The 22,405-nt window shown below is 29.9% G+C and overlaps 5 protein-coding genes across 8 annotated transcripts; 3 read left to right on the top strand and 2 right to left on the bottom strand.

The window, feature by feature from the left end:
• Nucleotides 1–128: 128 nt before the first annotated feature.
• On the bottom strand, nucleotides 129–2,027 carry LOC118072562 (gustatory receptor for sugar taste 43a-like). Its single transcript, XM_035092578.1, has 5 exons — nucleotides 1,749–2,027; nucleotides 1,412–1,628; nucleotides 880–1,330; nucleotides 382–815; nucleotides 129–284 (listed from the first exon to the last, which is right to left on the bottom strand). Exons 1-5 carry the CDS (start codon nucleotides 1,895–1,897, stop codon nucleotides 129–131), a joined length of 1,407 nt encoding a protein of 468 aa, XP_034948469.1. The 5' UTR covers nucleotides 1,898–2,027.
• Gbeta76C (guanine nucleotide-binding protein subunit beta-2) lies at nucleotides 1,625–4,956 on the top strand. Of its 2 annotated transcripts, XM_035092790.1 has the most exons (8): nucleotides 1,625–1,883; nucleotides 1,956–2,019; nucleotides 3,076–3,266; nucleotides 3,369–3,514; nucleotides 3,753–4,052; nucleotides 4,127–4,328; nucleotides 4,412–4,628; nucleotides 4,732–4,956. In XM_035092790.1, the coding sequence occupies exons 3-8, from the start codon at nucleotides 3,198–3,200 to the stop codon at nucleotides 4,836–4,838; spliced, it is 1,041 nt and encodes a 346-aa protein (XP_034948681.1). In that variant the 5' UTR covers nucleotides 1,625–1,883; nucleotides 1,956–2,019; nucleotides 3,076–3,197; the 3' UTR covers nucleotides 4,839–4,956. The 2 variants fall into 2 exon arrangements, with proteins under 2 accessions (XP_034948681.1, XP_034948595.1); XM_035092704.1 differs by lacking the exons at nucleotides 1,625–1,883; nucleotides 1,956–2,019 and adding an exon at nucleotides 2,163–2,299.
• A 39-nt stretch (nucleotides 4,957–4,995) lies between these two features.
• On the top strand, nucleotides 4,996–16,302 carry disp (dispatched). The gene is made up of 14 exons (XM_035092907.1): nucleotides 4,996–5,368; nucleotides 5,536–5,756; nucleotides 5,843–6,135; nucleotides 6,204–6,341; nucleotides 6,443–7,120; nucleotides 7,191–7,572; nucleotides 7,679–7,880; nucleotides 7,971–8,358; nucleotides 8,443–9,640; nucleotides 13,886–14,040; nucleotides 14,121–14,330; nucleotides 14,447–14,742; nucleotides 14,824–15,256; nucleotides 15,347–16,302. The coding sequence occupies exons 3-14, from the start codon at nucleotides 5,998–6,000 to the stop codon at nucleotides 15,974–15,976; spliced, it is 4,848 nt and encodes a 1,615-aa protein (XP_034948798.1). The 5' UTR covers nucleotides 4,996–5,368; nucleotides 5,536–5,756; nucleotides 5,843–5,997; the 3' UTR covers nucleotides 15,977–16,302.
• LOC118072443 (targeting protein for Xklp2-like) lies at nucleotides 10,949–13,478 on the bottom strand. 2 transcript variants are annotated; one of them, XM_035092364.1, is made up of 7 exons: nucleotides 13,067–13,478; nucleotides 12,903–12,987; nucleotides 12,740–12,830; nucleotides 12,503–12,643; nucleotides 11,888–12,406; nucleotides 11,655–11,819; nucleotides 10,949–11,513 (listed from the first exon to the last, which is right to left on the bottom strand). In XM_035092364.1, exons 1-7 carry the CDS (start codon nucleotides 13,293–13,295, stop codon nucleotides 11,316–11,318), a joined length of 1,428 nt encoding a protein of 475 aa, XP_034948255.1. In that variant the 5' UTR covers nucleotides 13,296–13,478; the 3' UTR covers nucleotides 10,949–11,315. The 2 variants fall into 2 exon arrangements, with proteins under 2 accessions (XP_034948255.1, XP_034948340.1); XM_035092449.1 differs by having other exon boundaries at nucleotides 10,958–11,513; nucleotides 11,661–11,819; nucleotides 13,067–13,474.
• Nucleotides 16,303–16,451: 149 nt separating the features above from the next.
• Nucleotides 16,452–18,672, top strand: LOC118074797 (soluble calcium-activated nucleotidase 1). 2 transcript variants are annotated; one of them, XM_035096279.1, is made up of 4 exons: nucleotides 16,452–16,835; nucleotides 16,937–17,600; nucleotides 17,689–17,892; nucleotides 17,975–18,672. In XM_035096279.1, exons 2-4 carry the CDS (start codon nucleotides 17,015–17,017, stop codon nucleotides 18,343–18,345), a joined length of 1,161 nt encoding a protein of 386 aa, XP_034952170.1. In that variant the 5' UTR covers nucleotides 16,452–16,835; nucleotides 16,937–17,014; the 3' UTR covers nucleotides 18,346–18,672. The 2 variants fall into 2 exon arrangements, with proteins under 2 accessions (XP_034952170.1, XP_034952160.1); XM_035096269.1 differs by having other exon boundaries at nucleotides 16,454–16,815.
• Nucleotides 18,673–22,405: the final 3,733 nt, after the last annotated feature.

Below are 22,405 nucleotides of genomic sequence, written 5' to 3'. Positions count from 1 at the left end.
ATATTATTAATTAATTCTGTTTAATTTCTAAAGTTCAACAACAAACATTTTTTCACGATTTTATACGAATCAGAAATTTTATTATCATTCGTATTTATTTATCAATTTATTTATATTTATTTTTTTAATTATGAAAGCCTAAATCCTGTTGTATTATGAAGTGATGACACATTTCTTAAAAGTAATGTTGCATTTTTTAACATGTTATTTGTATTATCTTTTGAATCATCAGCTTTTTGGAATTGTATTAATATTACTAAATAAGTTGTTACTGCACCTGCCATCTAAAAGACAAATTATAAAAAATATTTTTTATTTTTTAAATTGTAATTAATGAATATTTAATAGAAAATACTATTTTATAATTAAAAAAAACTATACCGAGGTAACAAGTGCTCTATCTAATGAAAACAATCCACAAGCACTAAAATTTAATGGCCTATGTAAAAGTTGTAATGAAAATATTTCCAATTGTTTTCGTACATCTGGTTGCCATGAATATGTTAGAAGTTGACTGATAAGAACAGCAGTGTTCTTAGACTCTTTAGTTGTTGCATAACATGGCTGAACGACCATAAGCATTCTGTAAATATGTAGGATACACCATAAGCATTGAACAAATATAAAAATTCCTTCTCTTTCATTGTTTGCCTCCATCATCAAGAAATATGGTGTAATAATTAAGTGAAGAAGACAAGTGATTCCTACAACAAGGATTGGAAACCCAAATGCTTTATTTATGAGAAGATTTATATCACACAAGGACGAGTGAATACTGATCAATTGTGATAAAGAATCAGCTATTTCAGCAGCATCTGCAATTAAAATTCAGGTATAAAAACATTTTACTAGATAATATTATTACTTCTTCAAGTATACCTCTTTCATTAGTCCATTCTGGTTTTTTAGGAGTCCTGAAAACTCTCTTTGCAGATTTACTATGCATCTCTGGTCTTAAAATAGTAACTGGAATTTTATCAGTTTCAATAATAGGATCTCCAATAAGGCTAATATCTTTGCGAGAAGTATTTTTCATGCTTTTCAATAAATTTTCCAAGTTTTTGTTTAGCCTTATAAAGCGTTCATTAAGATTGTAAGTAGCTATAGTACATTGAATTTCAATCATGAGCGCTTGGAAATAGAGAAAATAAACAGGCGTATAATTAATCGGTCCTTTATCTGACATTTTTCTTTTTGCTTTAGTTTGAGCATCCCACACGTAAATGTCAAGGGAAGCAAGAATTATGAAGCATATTATTGTAGCAGTTGCCAAAATGATAGCAAATCTTCTGGTTTTTTTCAAATTAATGAATCCCAGTTTATCATCAGCCTAATTTCATTATATAATATAGGAAATAAAAAAGCGTTAAGAATTAATAATTATTTATAACAATTTATTTTTAGTGCTTACATGAACAAAACGAGAAATCATTTCCTGAATATACTTCCACCGAAAGGGAGCACCAAGTACTCCAACAGTCGCCAAAAGAGCAACAGCACAAACATCTCCAACTGTAATATTCACTGCAGTTTGATGTTTTAATCTCGTACTATTCACCCAGCCATCTCGAAGATCTCTCCAAAGACCCCATATCTCCAGAACTATAAACAGTACGAGCAGAAAAATACTGCTCGCAACTCAAATAATTATTTAACTCTAATAATGTCATTTTAACTTTAATTAATATCAAAATAATGATTGATTTTTTTCAATAATTATTCAAATAGATTATAAACCAATTATCTACCTGAGAACTATGTCAATTACATGAATACGACCTATGTATCGATCATTTCTTTGGTGAACAAATCTCACAGGTAATAAACCTGATACTTTACTTAGATGATAAATAGGAAATAATCCCTGATAAATATCTGATTTGGTAAGTTTACTCATTTTTGTTTATTTATTGATTCTTTTTATAAATACTTTAATCATTGTTTGACATTTTCAGGAATAATTCTTCAATTCTATCATCAATTGAAACAACTTAACCGAATAACATTCTTAACACAATAGTAATTGTTGTTTTTTCAATTTAATTAGATATAATTGTTTAAATCTTTGTTATTAAACATCGAAATGTATATTTTTTAAATCAATCATTAACTGGATGTTTCACTGAAAATAGTCATTAATGCAATGATGCGAAACTTGAGCCACACAAACACCAAATGTATGCAAATCAAAACGGGAAATCGACTTTTATCCGATAGCACATCATGATGATAATCTATTTGTTCGTGTCAGTTTGTCGCTCAAGCATAATTACTGTTGACAATACGTCCAATATGAGAGGTGAATGTTGCTGATGTTTATCTTCGAAAAATAACTCATCATATTTACTGAGAGCCTCAATGGTTTAATAATCGATCCTTACTAATTTATTTATTTCGACTCTCATTAATTTTTATTTTTGCATTACCATGAATTATTAATGTCATTCTGAATAAGCTAGAAATATAACTAAATTCATTATATTTTTATTAACGACAATATTTATTGATTGGATTAATATGATTTGAAAGTAGATCATTGTCAGCAGACTATCTTGAGTGATATTAGTAAATACTTTGGTGTACTTTATGCAGGATGATTAATAGAGTACTTTGTATTCGATTAAGTTAATTTTTCATGACCAAGTGAGAAGGTCATGTTATTTAGAAGTCATTTTTTGTAAAGTGTTTAAGTTGCTTTTTAATGATGATCACTATTAAAATTTTTATGAATCAATGGATGATACAAAAAGGTGATCAATCATGATAAATGTATTTGAATAGAGTTTTTATTTTCTAATTTTAGATTTTTAATTTATATAAATTTAGAACAAAAAAAATTAAATGTTGAAAAATGATCTAGAGATCATCAAATTATGAAAGAAGTATCATACCCATAGGTATGATTCCAGTAATAAAAAATGAATCCTATTTATACTGAAATAAGGGCAGTGATGCTAAAGTTTACCGTACAATTACCGTATTAGCGCTTTTATAATGAAACTAATCAAGTTATATTGACAAGCCAAGTTAATACTTAACAAATAGGATTTGACGTTGATTTAATATGATTACTAGGCCAACACTCGATACTGCGGCTTCTTCAACATTTGACCAGTATAGTTTTAAGCTACCTGTCAATCGGTAATCAGTATTAAATAAATATTTGTGATAATTAATAATAAAATAATCCATTAGAAATGGGTAAAGATGATGCTGAAACTACTGCTTTGAAAAAAGAACTTGATGATTTAATTAAAAAATGTCAGGTATGTTTAGTCAACATCAATTTATTATTTATGTTATTTAATTATTGTATTTACTAATTAGTTTATTGTTTATTTTCCTGAACAATGATTAAAATTAAATAGGAGGATCAAAAAAAACAACAAGACACTAAACTTGAAGACGTGTGTGGTTCGCTACCAGATGCTCCTAAAGTTAAATTATCCACTAAAAAACTTCTCAAAGGTCATATAAATAAAGTGAATTCTGTTCATTACAGTGGAGATAGCAGGTAATAATTGAAATATTAATTATAACTGTAGATGAATAATTATATATTGTTCATTTGTTAATTAGATAATTAAATCAGCTCCAAAATAAACGTAGTTTAGTAGTAAGTCCAGTTATAAGTCTGACCGAAGTCTTACAATAGACAAGGACTTAACAGCCAATTTAAGTCGATTTTTTAATATATAACTTTACAAAAATTATCTTTGAGTTCTATAGTTTTTTTTCAATTTGTTTATTAGGCACTGTGTAACTGGATCTCTTGATGGTAAATTAATCATATGGGACTCATGGACAGGAAACAAAGTTCAAGTAATTCCCCTTCGATCAGCTTGGGTCATGTCAGTAGCTTTTGCACAGTCTGGAAATTTTGTTGCTTGTGGTGGCATGGATAATATGTGTACTGTTTATGATGTTAATAATCGAGATGCCACAGGATCTGCTAAAATTACTAGAGAGCTTCTTGGATATGAAGGGTTCTTATCATCATGTCGATTTTTAGATGATAAAAATCTCATCACTGGTTCTGGAGATATGAAAATGTGAGCCTCTTTTTTATGTTATCATCATTTCAATCAAATTGATATTAACTTAAATAGCTACTGATCATTTTTAGATGTATCTGGGATCTAGAAGCAGGAAAAAAAACGACAGATTTTTGTGCTCATGCTGGAGATGTTGTGAGCATCAGTCTTTCTCCTGATGGTAATAGTTATATTACTGGATCTGTTGATAAGACATGTAAGTTATGGGATATAAGAGAAGAAAAAGCTAGACAAACATTTTTCGGTCATGAAGCTGATGTCAATTCTGTTTGTGTATGTGCATTAATATATTTTATAAATAATTAAAAAAGCACACCATGCATTTTTTTTATATTAATTATAATTTTTTTTCCCAGTTCCATCCATCTGGTCAAGCTTTTGTTACAGCTTCGGAAGATAAAACTGCACGACTTTGGGATCTTAGATCAGATCAACAACTTGCAACATATAAACCTCCAAATTCCAATCCTGGATATACTTCATGTGGGTTGTCTTTAAGTGGAAGATTTATTTTTTGTGCCAGTGATGATAATTCTATTCACATATGGGATACTTTAAAAGCTCAATATAATGGTAATTTTTATTAAAAATTCATTTAAATTCAGCTAGTACCACCTGACATATATGAAAGATAATTATTTCATTTTAATTGTTAAATTTTATTATTATTTTTTAGGAGCATTAAATGGACATGAAAACAGAGTAACATGTTTGAGTGTTGCACCTAACGGAATGGCAGTAGCAAGTTGTTCTTGGGATCAATTCGTGAGGATCTGGGTTTAAATAATTTACTATCATTGTCATAAAAAATTAGATCATAATTAAAGTTATTGATAAACAAAAAACGAAAAAATAGAGCAGTGAAATTTAATTCTATTTAAATATCGGGACATTTGTGAATTATTAAATGTATTGTAATGATTTAAAATCATGAATATGTTTTATTTTGTGCCTAGGATGATTATTTTTATCTGAAATTACTACTTATCACCTCATTGATGTAAGTTTAATTTATATTATTAAAAAATTACTCATTTTTGTGTAAAACATACCTTCAGTATTTAAATTAGTGATAATAAAACTTATATTTGCATGAAATGTTTATCCTATAAATGTTGTTAATCAAATTCACCCTCTAATTTATGTATCATCATAATCATAACTCAATGTAAAATAAATAAGGATGTTTTTACGATGTGAGAGGGTGAATCAGTATTTACTCCCCAGTTGGATTGAAAATATTTACGTTAACAGTGCTGTAATATACGTAATATTTATCCTGAACCCTTTTCTTCAGTGCCGTAATTTTATATGTGAGTTCATCCTTTTATCTTTTAATATACTGTTCTATTTATGCTTTAAAAATCACTAAAATATTTTTTCGTTTTTTGGAAAGTAATTAATATTAAATAGTCTAGTATTTAAACCTCTTCTCATAAACAAAATTAGATCTAACAATGACTCTATGCTTATTTTTCAGTACATTGACCTAACCTGAAACGGTGAAGTTTTTAGCACAATTTTCTTTAGTCTGATTTCACTTATTTTCCTCATCATTTTAATTTTTTTGTTAAAATACTGTGGAATAGTGCTTCAAATAAATGTTGTTAAACCTTTTTCAACCTTTAAATAACTATAAATTGGAGTTTTTGCACCACATACATACATTGTTTACATTTTACTTATAAAAGACGCAAATGGGTGAGTTCATTAAGAGGTAATTTTGGAGTATAAGTCTTCTAAAAGCACACTTAATTCTATTTAAAAAATATAATCTATAATTACAGATGTTGAAAAAAATAATTCAGACAGTGTCAAAAATATGTATTCCATTAATTGAGTAAAATAATTTTTTCATCATTAAATATATCATCATGTTTAATTTTGTAATCTAAAAAACAGTCTAATTTTCTCCAAAAAATTATTTAATTCAATATTAATTATGGAAGTGTGGTGGTTTTCGAGAGTTGTTGCTCATCATCCTTACGCTATTTTGGCAGCAGTTTTCGTGCTATCATCAACATGTTTAATTGTTCCTCTAGCTACCAATAACTTTCCCGATTTTTCAGACCCTCAAATGGTAAGTAAACTATAAGTAATAATATCAGCTATTTTTATTATTAAACAATAATTATTATGTATTTCTAGGGGTTTGAAGCACGTGGTACTCCTTTGGCTAAACGCTTTACAGCATGGTACAATTTGATGAGAGCAACTGGTGCTCGGGGAGAACTTGTTGATGATCCAATAGAATACTATAATTATTTATTGCAGTTGATGAAACAAGTATGATTTTTGACACCATTAGAAATTCAAAAACATACTTTTTTAAATGCTTTAAAAATTTTTGTTTACTTTTAATGAATTACAAAAAATTTATTTTACAGAATTCGACAGATTCATTCAATAGCACAAGAAGTATTCCCGGTATTTTGAGAAAAAAGCCAAAAAATAAAAAGAAAAAAAATAAAAAACATAACAAAAATTCCAATGACACAGTCAGTGATGTAACTGACACGAATAGTGAAGATAAATGGAATGAACTATTGAAATTGAAAAATAAAAATCAATTCGAACATATTGACAATCATGAAAATCACAATCATTTAGATGAAGATTTTTTCTGTCATGTACCAACATCTGCATATGCTCGAGTAGTGATTGGATCAAATTCTAAAGAGAAAAGTTTATGGTCACTTGAAGGTGTTTTAGCTCAATGTCATATAGATGCTATGTTTAGAGCAAATCCTAAGTTTTCATCAATTTGTGAAGTACCAACAGGAGATGGACCTCGAAGTAAAAAATGTTGTAGAAGCTGGAGTCCTGCTAATTATGTTGCGTTTTTATCTAATCGTACATCTTGTTTGGGAGTAACTGAAAGTGATTTAATTAAAATTGAAAATTTATTGAAAAAATGTGCATATTATTACCACCATCGTTATTTAACTGCCGACTGTACTGAAGACTTTAATTGCCAAAAACAAGTACCGCCTGAATGTTATGTTCATAATGCTCCTTATCATTTGTTGCATTTTCTTTTGGATTCAAATTTTATGTCACGAGAAGTAAGTGATATTATCAATCGTTTGGCAAAATTGAGAAGAGAATAACTATTAAAATTATTTTTAATTTCAGGTTGTCAAAAATAATTCAAACACGACTCTAGAATTTGTCATGTTATTTTTACCATTTGCTGCAAGCTCTGCAGCTTCAGATTTCTATTGTGATATTAAGGATGATGGTTTGGTATACGGTAACTTCCAAGTTGTAGGAATGGAGTTGGGATTAAAAAGTACCTTATTCGATCGTATGCTAGTAGCAGACACGTGTTTATTATTATCAGGATTTTTATTTATTACAATTTGCATATGGGCATATACCAACTCGATTATTCTGACGATCACTACGATATTAGCTGTAGTTTTTAGTCTTGGAATTTCATATGCTATTTATACTCTGGCTCTAAAGATTAGTTTTTTTCCTTTTATGAATTTTCTGGCAGTGATTGTGGCAGTAGGTACGTAATTTTAAACACTTTTTTTGTTGAAATTTTTTCATTTCTAATAATAAACTAAAAATTTAAAGATAAATAATCATTAAGATGTATTTATCATCATTTTTAGGCATTGGTGCAGATGATGCATTCATATTCTGTAAAATTTGGGAACAACATAAACAACAAAAAAATTCTAATGGTAGTTTAACCAAGGTAGTACAAGAAACTATGAAACATGCGGTTCCTTCAATGTTTGTGACCTCCCTCACAACAGCAGTAGCATTTTTTGCATCAATTGTTAGTAACGTTACAGCTATCAACTGTTTCAGGTAATTTCCTTTCATCATACGTTATATTATTTTTCACTTCTTATTGTTGTTATTTAATTGCATAAATTTTATAATAATATTTGGGAATAGTTTATTTTCAGGTATGACTGTGATAGCAAACTTTTTCCTTATGATAACTTGGCTACCAGCAAGTGTTGTGGTAGCTGATCATTGTAATTTGATGATATTATCTCCTGCCAATTTAATAGTTCGAAAAATAATTAGACCATTTAAAATAACTATGAACAAATTAGTAGCTGGATTCAGTGATTTACTCATGAGATTAGTCATTGGCTTAAGATGGCTATGGATATCAACTTTAGGAGCGATTGTATTAATTGGAGGAGTGATAGTCTTCAGTTACCCAGGATTAAGATTACCTAATTCTCCAGATTTTCAATTGTTTGATAGTTCGCATCTATTTGAACGATACACTTCTCTGTATGCACCAAAATTCTGGTTTGAAAAGAGTGATATGGTAAGATATAAATCTAATATCAAATATTAGCTAATTGTTTCGTTCCAAAAAACATTTCCCTTATCAATTTCAATTAAATTTCAGGGTGAAGGTGCTGGCCTATTACCTCTGCGATTTGTCTGGGGCATCAAACCATATGACAATGGTGACTATTTAGATCCTGCTTCTCGAGGTGAACTAATCTGGGACGAAACCTTCAATATTACTGACAAAGAATCCCAACTGTGGCTTGAACAATTTTGTAGAAATCTTCGGACTCAGCCATTTTACCACAACACTTTGGGCCCTCTAATATCCAACTGTTTTATTGAATCATTTCGCTCTTGGATGGCTCGAAGATGTGAAGATGTCATTAATCCCCAGATAAGCCGAGCACCTTGTTGTGAAAGCAGTACATATCCTTACACTCCAGAAGTTCTATCACGGTGTGTTGCCGAAGCCAGCGCGGATCTTTATCGAACACCTGCTTACTTATGGACTCGCGGAGGAGTGGTTGCTGGTGGGATCAAGTACTTGAAAGACTCTGTAAAACTACAAGTCGATGAAAATAATATAACTCTGCCAATGCCTTTGCCAAAAATAATGGCACTGATTGTCGAATATGACAGTACTTATTCGTATAGTTTGTCATTCACAGAGATGAATGAATTTTATAACAAAGTTGAAAATTGGATGCAAGAGCAATTAAAAGGTGCACCACCAGGTATGCGTGGTGGTTGGTTTGTAAGTCATTTGGAATTTTATGAACTTCAACGGACTCTGTATGAGGGTACACTTTGGGCAATGGGAGTATCCATGATTTTAGCTTTAATAGTATTAGCATTTGTAACATTGAATCCATTGCTCAGTTTATATGCAATTGTAACGATCGGAGGAGCAATATTAGTTACAGTAGCTGCTCTTGTTTTATTAAATTGGCGGCTCAACGTTCTTGAAAGTGTTGCTGTATCAACAGCTATAGGGTTAGCAGTTGATTTTAGTTTACATTATAGTGTGAGTTATCGTGCATGTAAATCAGAAAAAAAAGTAGACAAAGTTAAGGCAGCATTGGAGCAAATGGGTGGTCCTACACTCATGGCAGCTGTTACAAGTGGAGCTTCGGGTGCATTTATGTTGCCATCACACGTTTTAGCATACATTCAAATTGCAATTTTTCTTATCCTAGTCATGTGCGTTAGTTGGATATATGCAACGTTCTTTTTATGTCCACTTCTTTATGTGATTGGTCCATCATCAGATTTTGCACAATTTCATTATTCGAAGCTCAAAAAATATCTACCTGGATTTCGATCGACTGAAAATGAAGATACAGGTGATACTGATAATGGTGATAAAATCGATTGGCGAAGAAAAAAGACTAGAGGTATGCTATCAGAATCTAATTTAAGTACTTCAAGTACTGGTTGTCAAATTCATTGTCCAGAAATAGAAGTACTTAATTCGCGTCTTCCTACTTTGGAAACGTTACCACCATCACTTTCATCTCCACTTCTTCATCTTGATCCAAGCCAATCAGAAATAGTTAATAATAGACAAAAGTAAAAATATTGAGATTTAATTCTATCCTATGATGGTGCTAAATAATTTATTGTTGAAAACAAGTCTATCTTAATCATGTAATTGTAATTTTGTTATTGTTGTGGATTTTTGTGATTTTTTAAAGAGCTTAAGAACAAAAAATTACAATTAACTCTTCTTTGTTACTTTATCAATTCATGATCATTAAAGTTGCTTTTAATGATCAAAGTTTGCATGAATTTGATGAAAAGTGTATTAAATATCGTGTTACTTTTTGTAATTAAGCTCTTTATTTTTAAAAGTATAATATTGAAATAACTGGATAAATGATAAATATATACACTTTATAATAATGTTATAAACAATTATACATAAGAAATATGTGGATATATGTGATCAAAATATTGCTATAAATATTGTTATTCTAAATTCTGAATTCACAATGACAGGCCTCTTATATTATTCAATATTCAACACAATAATTAATGGTAAATGAAAAATGCTCGATGTTCTAATATTTTTGTTTATCGTTAACAATAATGTTATTATTGGCTAAGATTTCATCTTTACCAATTCGATATTTAATCAATAACTGAACAAATTTGAACATAAAGACCTGAGGTTAAATAAAAGACAGGAATTAATAATTATAAACAAAAGTGTTATTGTAATGTGTGGAATTAAAAAAAGCGTTTTTGTAATGTGTTCTGTTAATTAATCAGTAACTGTAATTTTGATAAATGCAGGAAGACTGTAATGACACAATGTGATTTACATTGATTTTAGTATTAATTCGATTTTAGGTATATTAAGTATAAATATAGGTAATTTTTACTATAAAATTATGCGATGAAGTTCAAATTATCTATCTATTTTCCTTGACGAATGAGATTAACTTTGAGATTTATTGTCAATTAAATTACTTAATGTACTTAATTAGAAATTAATTTAATGATTAATGATTAGTTGTAAAATATCATCCCCAGTATTTTTTATTGATAACAAACACTAGAAAAATATAACAATTTATTTTACAGACTGATAATTTTTTATATACATATGCATATACCAATAATTATTTATTTTCAAGTAATGACAATAATAATTGAATTTTGTTGCCAATCGAATGACATAATTAATTGAAAAGTTCAACTGGGAATCAAGAGATAAGTTGAAAAATTATTTTCTGTAATAAAAATACTTTTTAACTAATTATTGTTTCCAAACAATGATTAATTTCATTTGTATCATTGTTGCACCAAATGCAATGTAACACTATATAAAGTTCGATATGTTTAATGTTGAGATATCTAAACTAAATATATAATAATTGGCACATATTTTGAGATATACAGAATTTAATTTATTATCGAATACCTCAATGTCTTCATGTTCTACTTTTACATCTATTTCAATCATAAATATATTGATGTAAAAAATCATTTTACTACTTTTTTATTTTTACTGTTAGTATTATGTTGACTATTTAGTTTACGACGTTTCACAAAAATCGGAATTATTGGATCTGTTAGATTACGTTTTGTATTTGCAATTGGTACTGGTGTAACTTTATGAACTAATTGTTTCCGCAGCTTTTGAATTTCTTGTTTTTCACGTTTCTCTTTATTAACTGCATCCTGAAATTAAACATAATTTTTGTAAGTCATTAATATGTAAAATTGTATTAAGAAAAAAATCACTTGATTGGTATAGATAGCTATGAAAAATTTTCTCCATTTAATTATTCGATTTGATAAAATATCGAAACAAATTAGTACATTTACTTTTTTCCTCATTTCCTCTTGTTGCTTTTCTTTTTCTTTTAACTTATCATCAAATAATTGTCTGGCTCTTGCTCGTTGTGCAGTACGTAATTTAGGTGATCGCGGAATGCATGCTGGACGTTTAGGAAGAGAAACTTGAAATGGTTTTTGTTTCCATGGCTTAAAATAATAAATCATAATTATGTTAGTAATAATTAATATTCCAATATTTTTCTTTATTTACCTACCTCAACTAATTTTTTATTGCTTGAATCGTTAATTTCTTTTTTATTCTCAACTTGTAATGTATTTTTAACTGGCACGTTTTGTCCATCAGCAAAAAGAGGTTTAGTGGGTTGTATTTTCATTGTTGATGCTGGTTTGTCATTGATTTTATTTGTTAGATGTATTTTAACCGGATCCGGAGGTTTTTTTTTATCAAAAATTTCAACAATTTTATTGACTTGTCCTGTAATTAAAGGTATTTGGTTCTTTATAATTTCAGTTTCCGGTCTTATCTTTGTACAAACTTCAAATTTTTGCTTATCAGGAACTTCTACGGCATTTGATTTATTAGCAATTGGAAATTCTGTATTAGCCAAAGTCAAAACTTTGTTGTTTTGTTCGACATCTGCTATTTTTTCAAACTGAGCTAGAAGTTTCACTTTTGCACTGGTATCAATAGAGTTTGCTTTTTTGGTAGATCTAAATTTTGGTCGTTTTGCTTTTGAAGTTTCAGCTTCATACTGTTCTTTCAAAATATTTATCTACAAAAAATTTTCAAAATCATTTAATCATCTAACTATTTTAAGAATAAATGTTATTATTAGTTAACATAAATGTAAATGTAAAAAATTCATTACATAGTGTTGTTTAGCTTCTAAACGTTCTCGTCGTTCTTTCTCACGTAATTCAAAGCTGAACGGTTTTACTGTCGTTAGTGACTGTCGAGAGAGTCTTCTTTGAGGATCAGGACTAATCAAGAGGGTCGAATTTTTTGAATTCTAAAAATTGAAAAAATAAATTAGTAACAATTAACTAATAATTATTCAAAGTCTATTAATAAGTTTCTTGAAATGGAAAAAAAAATAATAATTTACTTGAAATTCTCGTACAGTACAATCAGCTTTAAGAGTACTATCTCCTTCACTTAAATCATCAATTCTAGAGATTGAGCATCGCTTAAGTGAGCTAAAATATAACATTTACAATTATTTTATATTTTGATTTAAAAATAACATTTTCGTCCATACAAATATTAACCTGATTATATCCAAATTCGGCGTCAACTGATTTGGATGTTCTTTTTGTTGTGGTATTGGTGTAGAAACACATGATCCATGTCCATCTTTAAGAAAAATAATTATTTAAATAATTTAGTATCTATTATTACACAATATGATGAATGCAATAAATAATATACGAACCAAAAAACGAGTCTCTTGGGTCAGGAATCCCATTTTGAAAATCAACATAACAGGGACCATCAACTTTACTGTACCACGAATCACCAATTTGTATCTTCACTGTATTATTATTATTATTTGCTTGCTGCAACTGTGAATTAAGTTTCCATGATCCAGAAACCTCTGATAAACGAGAACTTTGTTCAAGGTTTTGAAGCATAACAATTGGAGTACTTGTTTCTATATCCATTTTTATTAGAAAAAATATAAATTTTATATTCTCCTAATCACTGAATTGTATTCACTCACAACTCATGCCAATAGAATGATATAATATGCACGAAGTCAAATGTAAAAATAAAAATAAAGATGTTGAATAGTAAATAATAACATTATTCTTCAAAAATCCCTCCTTTGTGGCGTTGGAATTTTACATATTCCTACTTCGCACGTATTTTCTATTGGACGGATTTAGCGTAAACACGCAGGTACTCTACTATGGATACAAAATCAAAACAAAGGTTTCGACGCTCTGTGCTTGCTCATCAGTTCTCGGTAGTGTAAATAAACGTGTGCAATTCAAAAGGTCAATCATTTTATATTTATGTATATTAAGATACAATTTTTAAATACATACTTATAAACAATAATACCATTTTATTTTTTAAAAGTTTTTTTATCATTTCAATCACAATGAAATTGATCTGCTTCAATTGTTTACATAAAATGCATCAGTATGAAAATCGATTGATTTATTTCAAAAATATAGTAAAAAATTAGAAAATACATGTACTATTATTGTTTTATTATTATAAAAAATGGAGCGAGCTTTGAATTCAAGACTAAGTACAAGTCGTTGGTTAGAAGCTGTTTGGGAACCTTCTGCTAAAATTTCTGCCTTACCTGGTGGTCTTGAAATGATTGATATAACTGGAGATGGTCAAGCGAGATTAATTTGCATAGATATTCCTCCAGAGTCTACAGAATCATCTAAGGTATTTTTATTTTAATCTTTGATTGATATTTTTTAATTTATTTTGATTAATTTAATCCAATTATTATATTGATGTTTTAGATTCGTGTATTTAAAGGTGGAGAACAAATTAATGAAATACCTGTGTTAGAACCACCATGTGGAGTTGTTGGATTCTATACAGAAAATAATGAACTACGATCTGCAGTTGTTGCTGTTGGTTCTGCTGCTAGTGTATTTATTTATAAAAATATGAAACCACATTTTAAATATAATTTACCGTGTTTAGACGCTCATCCTAAAGAGAGAGAGGTATTAATGGATTTATTTATTAATAAAATTTTTATATAATAAGATTTATCAAAAATCAAGTATTTAACATTTAAAAAAATATTTCATGTCTTTAATATTATTTTATTTCTACACAGATTTGGAATAAAGCTTGTTCTGAAGGTGATCTTAATATAAAATCTTTATGTGATGATCTTGAATTACTTTCGAATGAACTTGGTGCATCTTTTATGACTCCACGTACACTAAAATTTCTTTCAATGGATGAAAATCATCGCCTTGAATTTGTTGAACAGTATCGAAATGTACCTTTAACCAAACCTAATTGTTTATGTGTTATTGGAACTGTCAGAAAAGATTCATGGCATGATCCAGCTTGTAGCTGTTTGGTTCTCGGCACTGAAATTGGAGAAATACTCATTTTAGATCCAAGGTAATACTAATGCGAGAATTTAACTTTATTGTAACATATTTTAAAAATTTATAAATAATTTTTTTTTGTAATAAAACTCAGATCTTTTTCATTGACTGATAAACTCTATCTTGGTTGGGCACCCGCAGCTATCGCAAGTGCAGGATTGTGGTCTGGCGATGGCAAAATATTTGTTGCTTCAAGAGATACTAGAATTGGTGTTTTAAAAAAAGGAATGTCAGCTATAAGTCTCTGGGAAAATCTTGCTGCTCCTGTAGTAGCAATTGCTACTCTTGCTGCTGAAGGTCTAGCAGCTGTCCTTATGAACGGTACTTTAGTTGGACTTTCAATGAATGGCGCAAAGCTATGGGAAGTTCAACTTGTCGATTTTGCACTAGATATGATTAGCATTCCAGTTCCTCAGACTGGTTTATCTCTTCTTGCTATCAGCATACCACAAGTTGGTATTCTTATTTATGATGCACAACATCATGTTGATACGATATCTACATTAGAACCTATTTCGGCTATGAAGGTAAGAAATCAACTGTCATGTTAAATGTATTTATAATTTTTAAGTAGTATTCACTATTTTGAGGAATAATTTTGTAAAATGGATTTTCAGTATGGACGTATGGGGCAAGAAGAACGTGCTTTGGCTTTAGTGACACTTCGAGGTGGATTATGTGTAAAAATTTTAAAACGAACTGCAAATTTTAGCAGTAGAATTGATAATTCAAATACTTCTGTGAATTCTAGTCAGAAATTCTCAATACCAAAGAAAACTCGACTGTTCTTAGAACAAACCAATCGTGAAAAAGCAGAAGCCAAAAACATTCATAGTACTTTTGAACGAGATTTTCTTCAACTTCAATTGGCTGTTGCTAAAAAAGCAAACGAACTTTTATATTCTCAGGCAAGCCCTGCTAATAATTCAGTTAACATGGAAATTAGTGTGCTAGGATTAGGGCCAACATATGTAATTCGTACTGTGTTAAGTACGGTCAAGGAAAAAACTTTGAATGAGGGATTGCATTTGCTTTATAGAAGTGAAGAAACAGTAGATATTGATCGCAGGATCATTGATTTACCTTTTATTTTAGCTGGTCATCCAGTACCAGTTACGGTTAGAGCAACTCCTAAAAGTTTAATTCCTGAAAAAGTCGAAGTTCTTTTATGTAGATTTGACCAAAAAAAACCTGTTGCGGTATCTTCAGTGATGCTCCCTGTTCCGGAGCCTGAAATTGAAGTATGAGAAGATAATTATATGTTTAATGTTATAGATATATCAAAAAAGTTTTCAAATACTGCTATATATATTGTGTATAGTTATTCAACAATAAGAAATTATTTATTTAAAAAATTTGAACAAAAAAAAATTTTTTAAAGAATTTAATGTCTTTTAAATTTAAAAAAATCCAAGCAGAGACATCTGTCAAATCTTTATCACAATATTAATTTCACCCAACAAGTCGGTAACCTTTTAATCTAGGGATCTACAGTAGTTTTTCCAAATTTTTTTTTTTCATAAATAAAAACAATTTAAATAAACTATTTGACATAGATACATTAATCGTTTTAAAAACAAATACATTCATAAATGAATTAAAATAAATGAGTAAAATCGAGTATCTTTCAATATGCTATTTTATTCTTAGATATTCAGCGTGCATTGAATCTGTTAACTCATGTTTTCAATTAATTTGTCTATGTACATATCTTTATACCAATTCTTATTTGTACAGTTGACTTTAAAATTCATAAATATTTAAAAAGTTATCATATTTATCTGTATATTATTGTATAAATTATGAAATCATTCACTGATAGTAAATTGAAAAATGTATTATACATTCTTATCTCAGCTTGATTTAATGACAATTGTATTTTGTTATTTTTGAAGTTACTATTTATTGTTTATTAATTATTCTTATTTTGAATCTATAAATTGAAATATCATAAATCACTAATTAACATCAATTTTATGGATTTAATTAGTATATTCAATGAAAACGAAGCGAAAAATCAGATTGAAAATATAGGTTATAATGAGAAATCTGTTTTCTGGATAGTGAACAATAAGACACAAAGTTGGTGAGTTGTCAAATAAACGTGTAAGATTTATTTTTTAATTAAGTTTTTACACATATTTAATTATACGCAGTTTTACATAATTTCATTATATTTTTAAATCATATTAAAATTTGTTTTTCAGATTACGATGAAATGTACATTATTGCAAATATCCATATAAATACATAAGTAAAAAAAAATCAAATTAATTAGATAAATTATGACGAATATGTTTACTGGACGAAATTGGCGAAATAATTTAGACCTTCCTCATGTATATAGAGTGGGTAGCAGCACATTACGAATTCAAAATCATTATTTAATAATTTTTTTCTCAATACTATTATTGATTTTGCTATATTTTTGCTCGTTTGCATTAAATTATAACTGCTTTACTGAGTGTAAAAATACTTCATGTTTGAATATCTACAAATATAATTCAACATATCCTATGACTGCACCCATACGTACGAACTCAGGAACAACTTATCGAATTGGAATTGTGAGTGATCTCGATTTACAGTCAAAAGCTAATGAAGAAAATAAATGGATAAGTTATTTTAAAAAAGGATGGCTGACGTGGTTACCAAAAAATAATCATATTTCTGTTCATTGGGATGAAGATGAAATTAGTCTTTCTTCAACCTTTTCGATGAAGGATCGTGGCATGGAGTTATCAGAGCTTGTAACATTTGATGGTCGGCTCTTGAGCTTTGATGATAGAACTGGTCTTGTTTACCAAATAGAGAATGATAAAATTTATCCTTGGATCATCCTAGCAGATGGTGATGGAAAAACTTCAAAAGGTTCGATCATTTTTGCTATGATAATTAAAAATAATGTAATTAAAAAAGACTTGATATTTGTTAATTTATAATTGATGTATTTGAATAGGTTTTAAATCAGAATGGGCTGCTGTAAAAAATAATTTACTGTATATTGGTAGCATGGGAAAAGAGTGGACTTCAGCCTCCGGGGAATTTGTTAATAATAATCCTATGTGGATAAAAGTATTGTCTCCGGATGGTGCATCTAATTCATTAAACTGGATGGATAATTATAAAAAATTAAGAGCATCGATCAATATCAATTTTCCAGGTATTAATATATATTTAAAATTAAATAATTATGTCTCTATAACAAACTTATTTATGTACTAAACATTTTTTTAAATATACAGGATATATGATCCATGAATCTGGTACATGGAGTAATATACATAAGAGCTGGTTTTTTCTACCTCGTCGATGTTCTCAAAACCAATATAACGAAACAACAGATGAAAATATGAGTTGCAATGTTTTATTAAAAACAGATGAGTATTTCAGTACAGTAGCAGTAATAAAAATTGGTACGATCATACCAATAAGAGGATATTCTAGTTTCAAATTCCTTCCTGGTTCAAATGATTATATTATTGTGGCACTAAAAACTGAAGAATATAAAGGTGATACTGCCACGTACATTACAGCATTCACAATAGATGGTTCAATACTGTTACCAGATACGAAGATAGCTACTCAGAAATTCGAAGGACTTGAATTTATATAATGAAAATGGATTCAATATTTAATTGGCAGTTGTACAGTATTCGTGCATGTTATTATGAAACAACAATCCTATGCAATAATATATGAAAAATTACCTAGATTGAGCGATGGTTTAAACATAAATATAAAAAAGGACGTGTCCAATATAATCAAAGGTTCAAACTTTGACAAACTTGCCAATAAAACAAAATTATGAATAAAATTAAAATTTTTCAATTTAAATAAAAATATTTAAATGATCGATACATAAAGAACAAGAACTGTGAATAGATTCCATTGTTATTTATTTTGATTAAATTATATATTTTTTATAAGTAGTAATATTAAAGACGGAAAAAAAAAAATACATTTATTATTATTGAAAATTGTTTCAACAAAAAATAATAATTCATTTAAATAACCGTAGAACCGGAAATGGCTATAATTTTAGCATAAATTATGGCCGGATCATAATTTTGACTATATCAATGGAAAGCTCTTGCTCTCAGGAATCCATTAATATACTTGTGGTCTATGTACCTCTCACAGATCGTAAGTTATAAGCGAAAAACAAGGTTATGCTCCAGCAGAGCATAGAAAAATCTTTAAACGCTCATAACTCGAAAACTAAGCGAGATACGGCATTTTTGACGGGGATATCCTATAGGGGGGACCCAATTTATTACTTAGGTCCAGATCTTTCATATGAGTCCTCGTTCAACCCCGTAGCATTATTTGCATAGAAGTTATGCACATTTTTATGTTTTACAGTTTTTCGAGAATATCTCTCGATTTTACTAACCAAATACGGTCAATAGCCAGTGTTTGGAACCCGTCTCGTCCCCCTCTTTCCGATGACACCCTTAATTTTATGATCCAAGCATAAATACGATTTTTAGCTATTTTTGAGGTTAGGAAGAGAAATTTATTGATCTTGATAATCGAGAGTTATTTTGTACGTTCCGATTCTCTGAAATTCGGCCTTAAATAATAATTCATTTAAATAACCGTAGAACCGGAAATGGCTATAATTTTAGCATAAATTATGGCCGGATCATAATTTTAACTATATCAATGGAAAGCTCTTGCTCTCAGGAATCCATTAATATACTTGTGGTCTATGTACCTCTCATAGATCGTAAGTTATAAGCGAAAAACAAGGTTATGCTCCAGCAGAGCATAGAAAAATCTTTAAACGCTCATAACTCGAAAACTAAGCGAGATACGGCATTTTTGACGGGGATATCCTATAGGGGGGGACCCAATTTATTACTTAGGTCCAGATCTTTCATATGAGTCCTCGTTCAACCCCGTAGCATTATTTGCATAGAAGTTATGCACATTTTTATGTTTTACAGTTTTTCGAGAATATCTCTCGATTTTACTAACCAAATACGGTCACAGCCAGTGTTTGGAACCCGTCTCGTCCCCCGTCTTTCCGATGACACCCTTAATTTTATGATCCAAGCATAAATACGATTTTTAGCTATTTTTGAGGTTAGGAAAGAGAAATTTATTGATCTTGATAATCGAGAGTTATTTTGTACGTTCCGATTCTCTGAAATTCGGCCTTAAATAATAATTCATTTAAATAACCGTAGAACCGGAAATGGCTATAATTTTAGCATAAATTATGGCCGGATCATAATTTTAACTATATCAATGGAAAGCTCTTGCTCTCAGGAATCCATTAATATACTTGTGGTCTATGTACCTCTCATAGATCGTAAGTTATAAGCGAAAAACAAGGTTATGCTCCAGCAGAGCATAGAAAAATCTTTAAACGCTCATAACTCGAAAACTAAGCGAGATACGGCATTTTTGACGGGGATATCCTATAGGGGGGACCCAATTTATTACTTAGGTCCAGATCTTTCATATGAGTCCTCGTTCAACCCCGTAGCATTATTTGCATAGAAGTTATGCACATTTTTATGTTTTACAGTTTTTCGAGAATATCTCTCGATTTTACTAACCAAATATAGTCGACAGCCAGTGTTTGAAACTCGTCTCGTCCCCGTCTTTCCGATGACACCCTTAATTTTATGATCCAAGCATAAATACGATTTTTAGCTATTTTTGAGGTTAGGAAGAGAAATTTATTGATCTTGATAATCGAGAGTTATTTTGTACGTTCCGATTCTCTGAAATTCGGCCTTAAATAATAATTCATTTAAATAACCGTAGAACCGGAAATGGCTATAATTTTAGCATAAATTATGGCCGGATCATAATTTTGACTATATCAATGGAAAGCTCTTGCTCTCAGGAATCCATTAATATACTTGTGGTCTATGTACCTCTCATAGATCGTAAGTTATAAGCGAAAAACAAGGTTATGCTCCAGCAGAGCATAGAAAAATCTTTAAACGCTCATAACTCGAAAACTAAGCGAGATACGGCATTTTTGACGGGGATATCCTATAGGGGGGACCCAATTTATTACTTAGGTCCAGATCTTTCATATGAGTCCTCGTTCAACCCCGTAGCATTATTTGCATAGAAGTTATGCACATTTTTATGTTTTACAGTTTTTCGAGAATATCTCTCGATTTTACTAACCAAATACGGTCGACAGCCAGTGTTTGAAACCCGTCTCGTCCCCCGTCTTTCCGATGACACCCTTAATTTTATGATCCAAGCATAAATACGATTTTTAGCTATTTTTGAGGTTAGGAAGAGAAATTTATTGATCTTGATAATCGAGAGTTATTTTGTACGTTCCGATTCTCTGAAATTCGGCCTTAAATAATAATTCATTTAAATAACCGTAGAACCGGAAATGGCTATAATTTTAGCATAAATTATGGCCGGATCATAATTTTAACTATATCAATGGAAAGCTCTTGCTCTCAGGAATCCATTAATATACTTGTGGTCTATGTACCTCTCATAGATCGTAAGTTATAAGCGAAAAACAAGGTTATGCTCCAGCAGAGCATAGAAAAATCTTTAAACGCTCATAACTCGAAAACTAAGCGAGATACGGCATTTTTGACGGGGATATCCTATAGGGGGGACCCAATTTATTACTTAGGTCCAGATCTTTCATATGAGTCCTCGTTCAACCCCGTAGCATTATTTGCATAGAAGTTATGCACATTTTTATGTTTTACAGTTTTTCGAGAATATCTCTCGATTTTACTAACCAAATACGGTCAATAGCCAGTGTTTGGAACCCGTCTCGTCCCCCTCTTTCCGATGACACCCTTAATTTTATGATCCAAGCATAAATACGATTTTTAGCTATTTTTGAGGTTAGGAAGAGAAATTTATTGATCTTGATAATCGAGAGTTATTTTGTACGTTCCGATTCTCTGAAATTCGGCCTTAAATAATAATTCATTTAAATAACCGTAGAACCGGAAATGGCTATAATTTTAGCATAAATTATGGCCGGATCATAATTTTAACTATATCAATGGAAAGCTCTTGCTCTCAGGAATCCATTAATATACTTGTGGTCTATGTACCTCTCATAGATCGTAAGTTATAAGCGAAAAACAAGGTTATGCTCCAGCAGAGCATAGAAAAATCTTTAAACGCTCATAACTCGAAAACTAAGCGAGATACGGCATTTTTGACGGGGATATCCTATAGGGGGGACCCAATTTATTACTTAGGTCCAGATCTTTCATATGAGTCCTCGTTCAACCCCGTAGCATTATTTGCATAGAAGTTATGCACATTTTTATGTTTTACAGTTTTTCGAGAATATCTCTCGATTTTACTAACCAAATATAGTCGACAGCCAGTGTTTGAAACCCGTCTCGTCCCCCTCTTTCCGATGACACCCTTAATTTTATGATCCAAGCATAAATACGATTTTTAGCTATTTTTGAGGTTAGGAAGAGAAATTTTCTGATCTTGATAATCGAGAGTTATTTTGTACGTTCCGATTCTCTGAAATTCGGCCTTAAATAATAATTCATTTAAATAACCGTAGAACCGGAAATGGCTATAATTTTAGCATAAATTATGGCCGGATCATAATTTTAACTATATCAATGGAAAGCTCTTGCTCTCAGGAATCCATTAATATACTTGTGGTCTATGTACCTCTCATAGATCGTAAGTTATAA

The sequence above is a fragment of the Chelonus insularis genome, unplaced genomic scaffold (genome assembly GCF_013357705.1).
Source record: "Chelonus insularis isolate UGA/USDA-ARS -01 unplaced genomic scaffold, ASM1335770v1 contig_116_pilon, whole genome shotgun sequence".
Classification (NCBI taxonomy): Eukaryota; Metazoa; Arthropoda; class Insecta; order Hymenoptera; family Braconidae; genus Chelonus; species Chelonus insularis.
The sequence above is the reverse complement of the archived record's forward strand: the minus strand, read 5'-3'. Positions and strand labels throughout refer to the sequence as shown.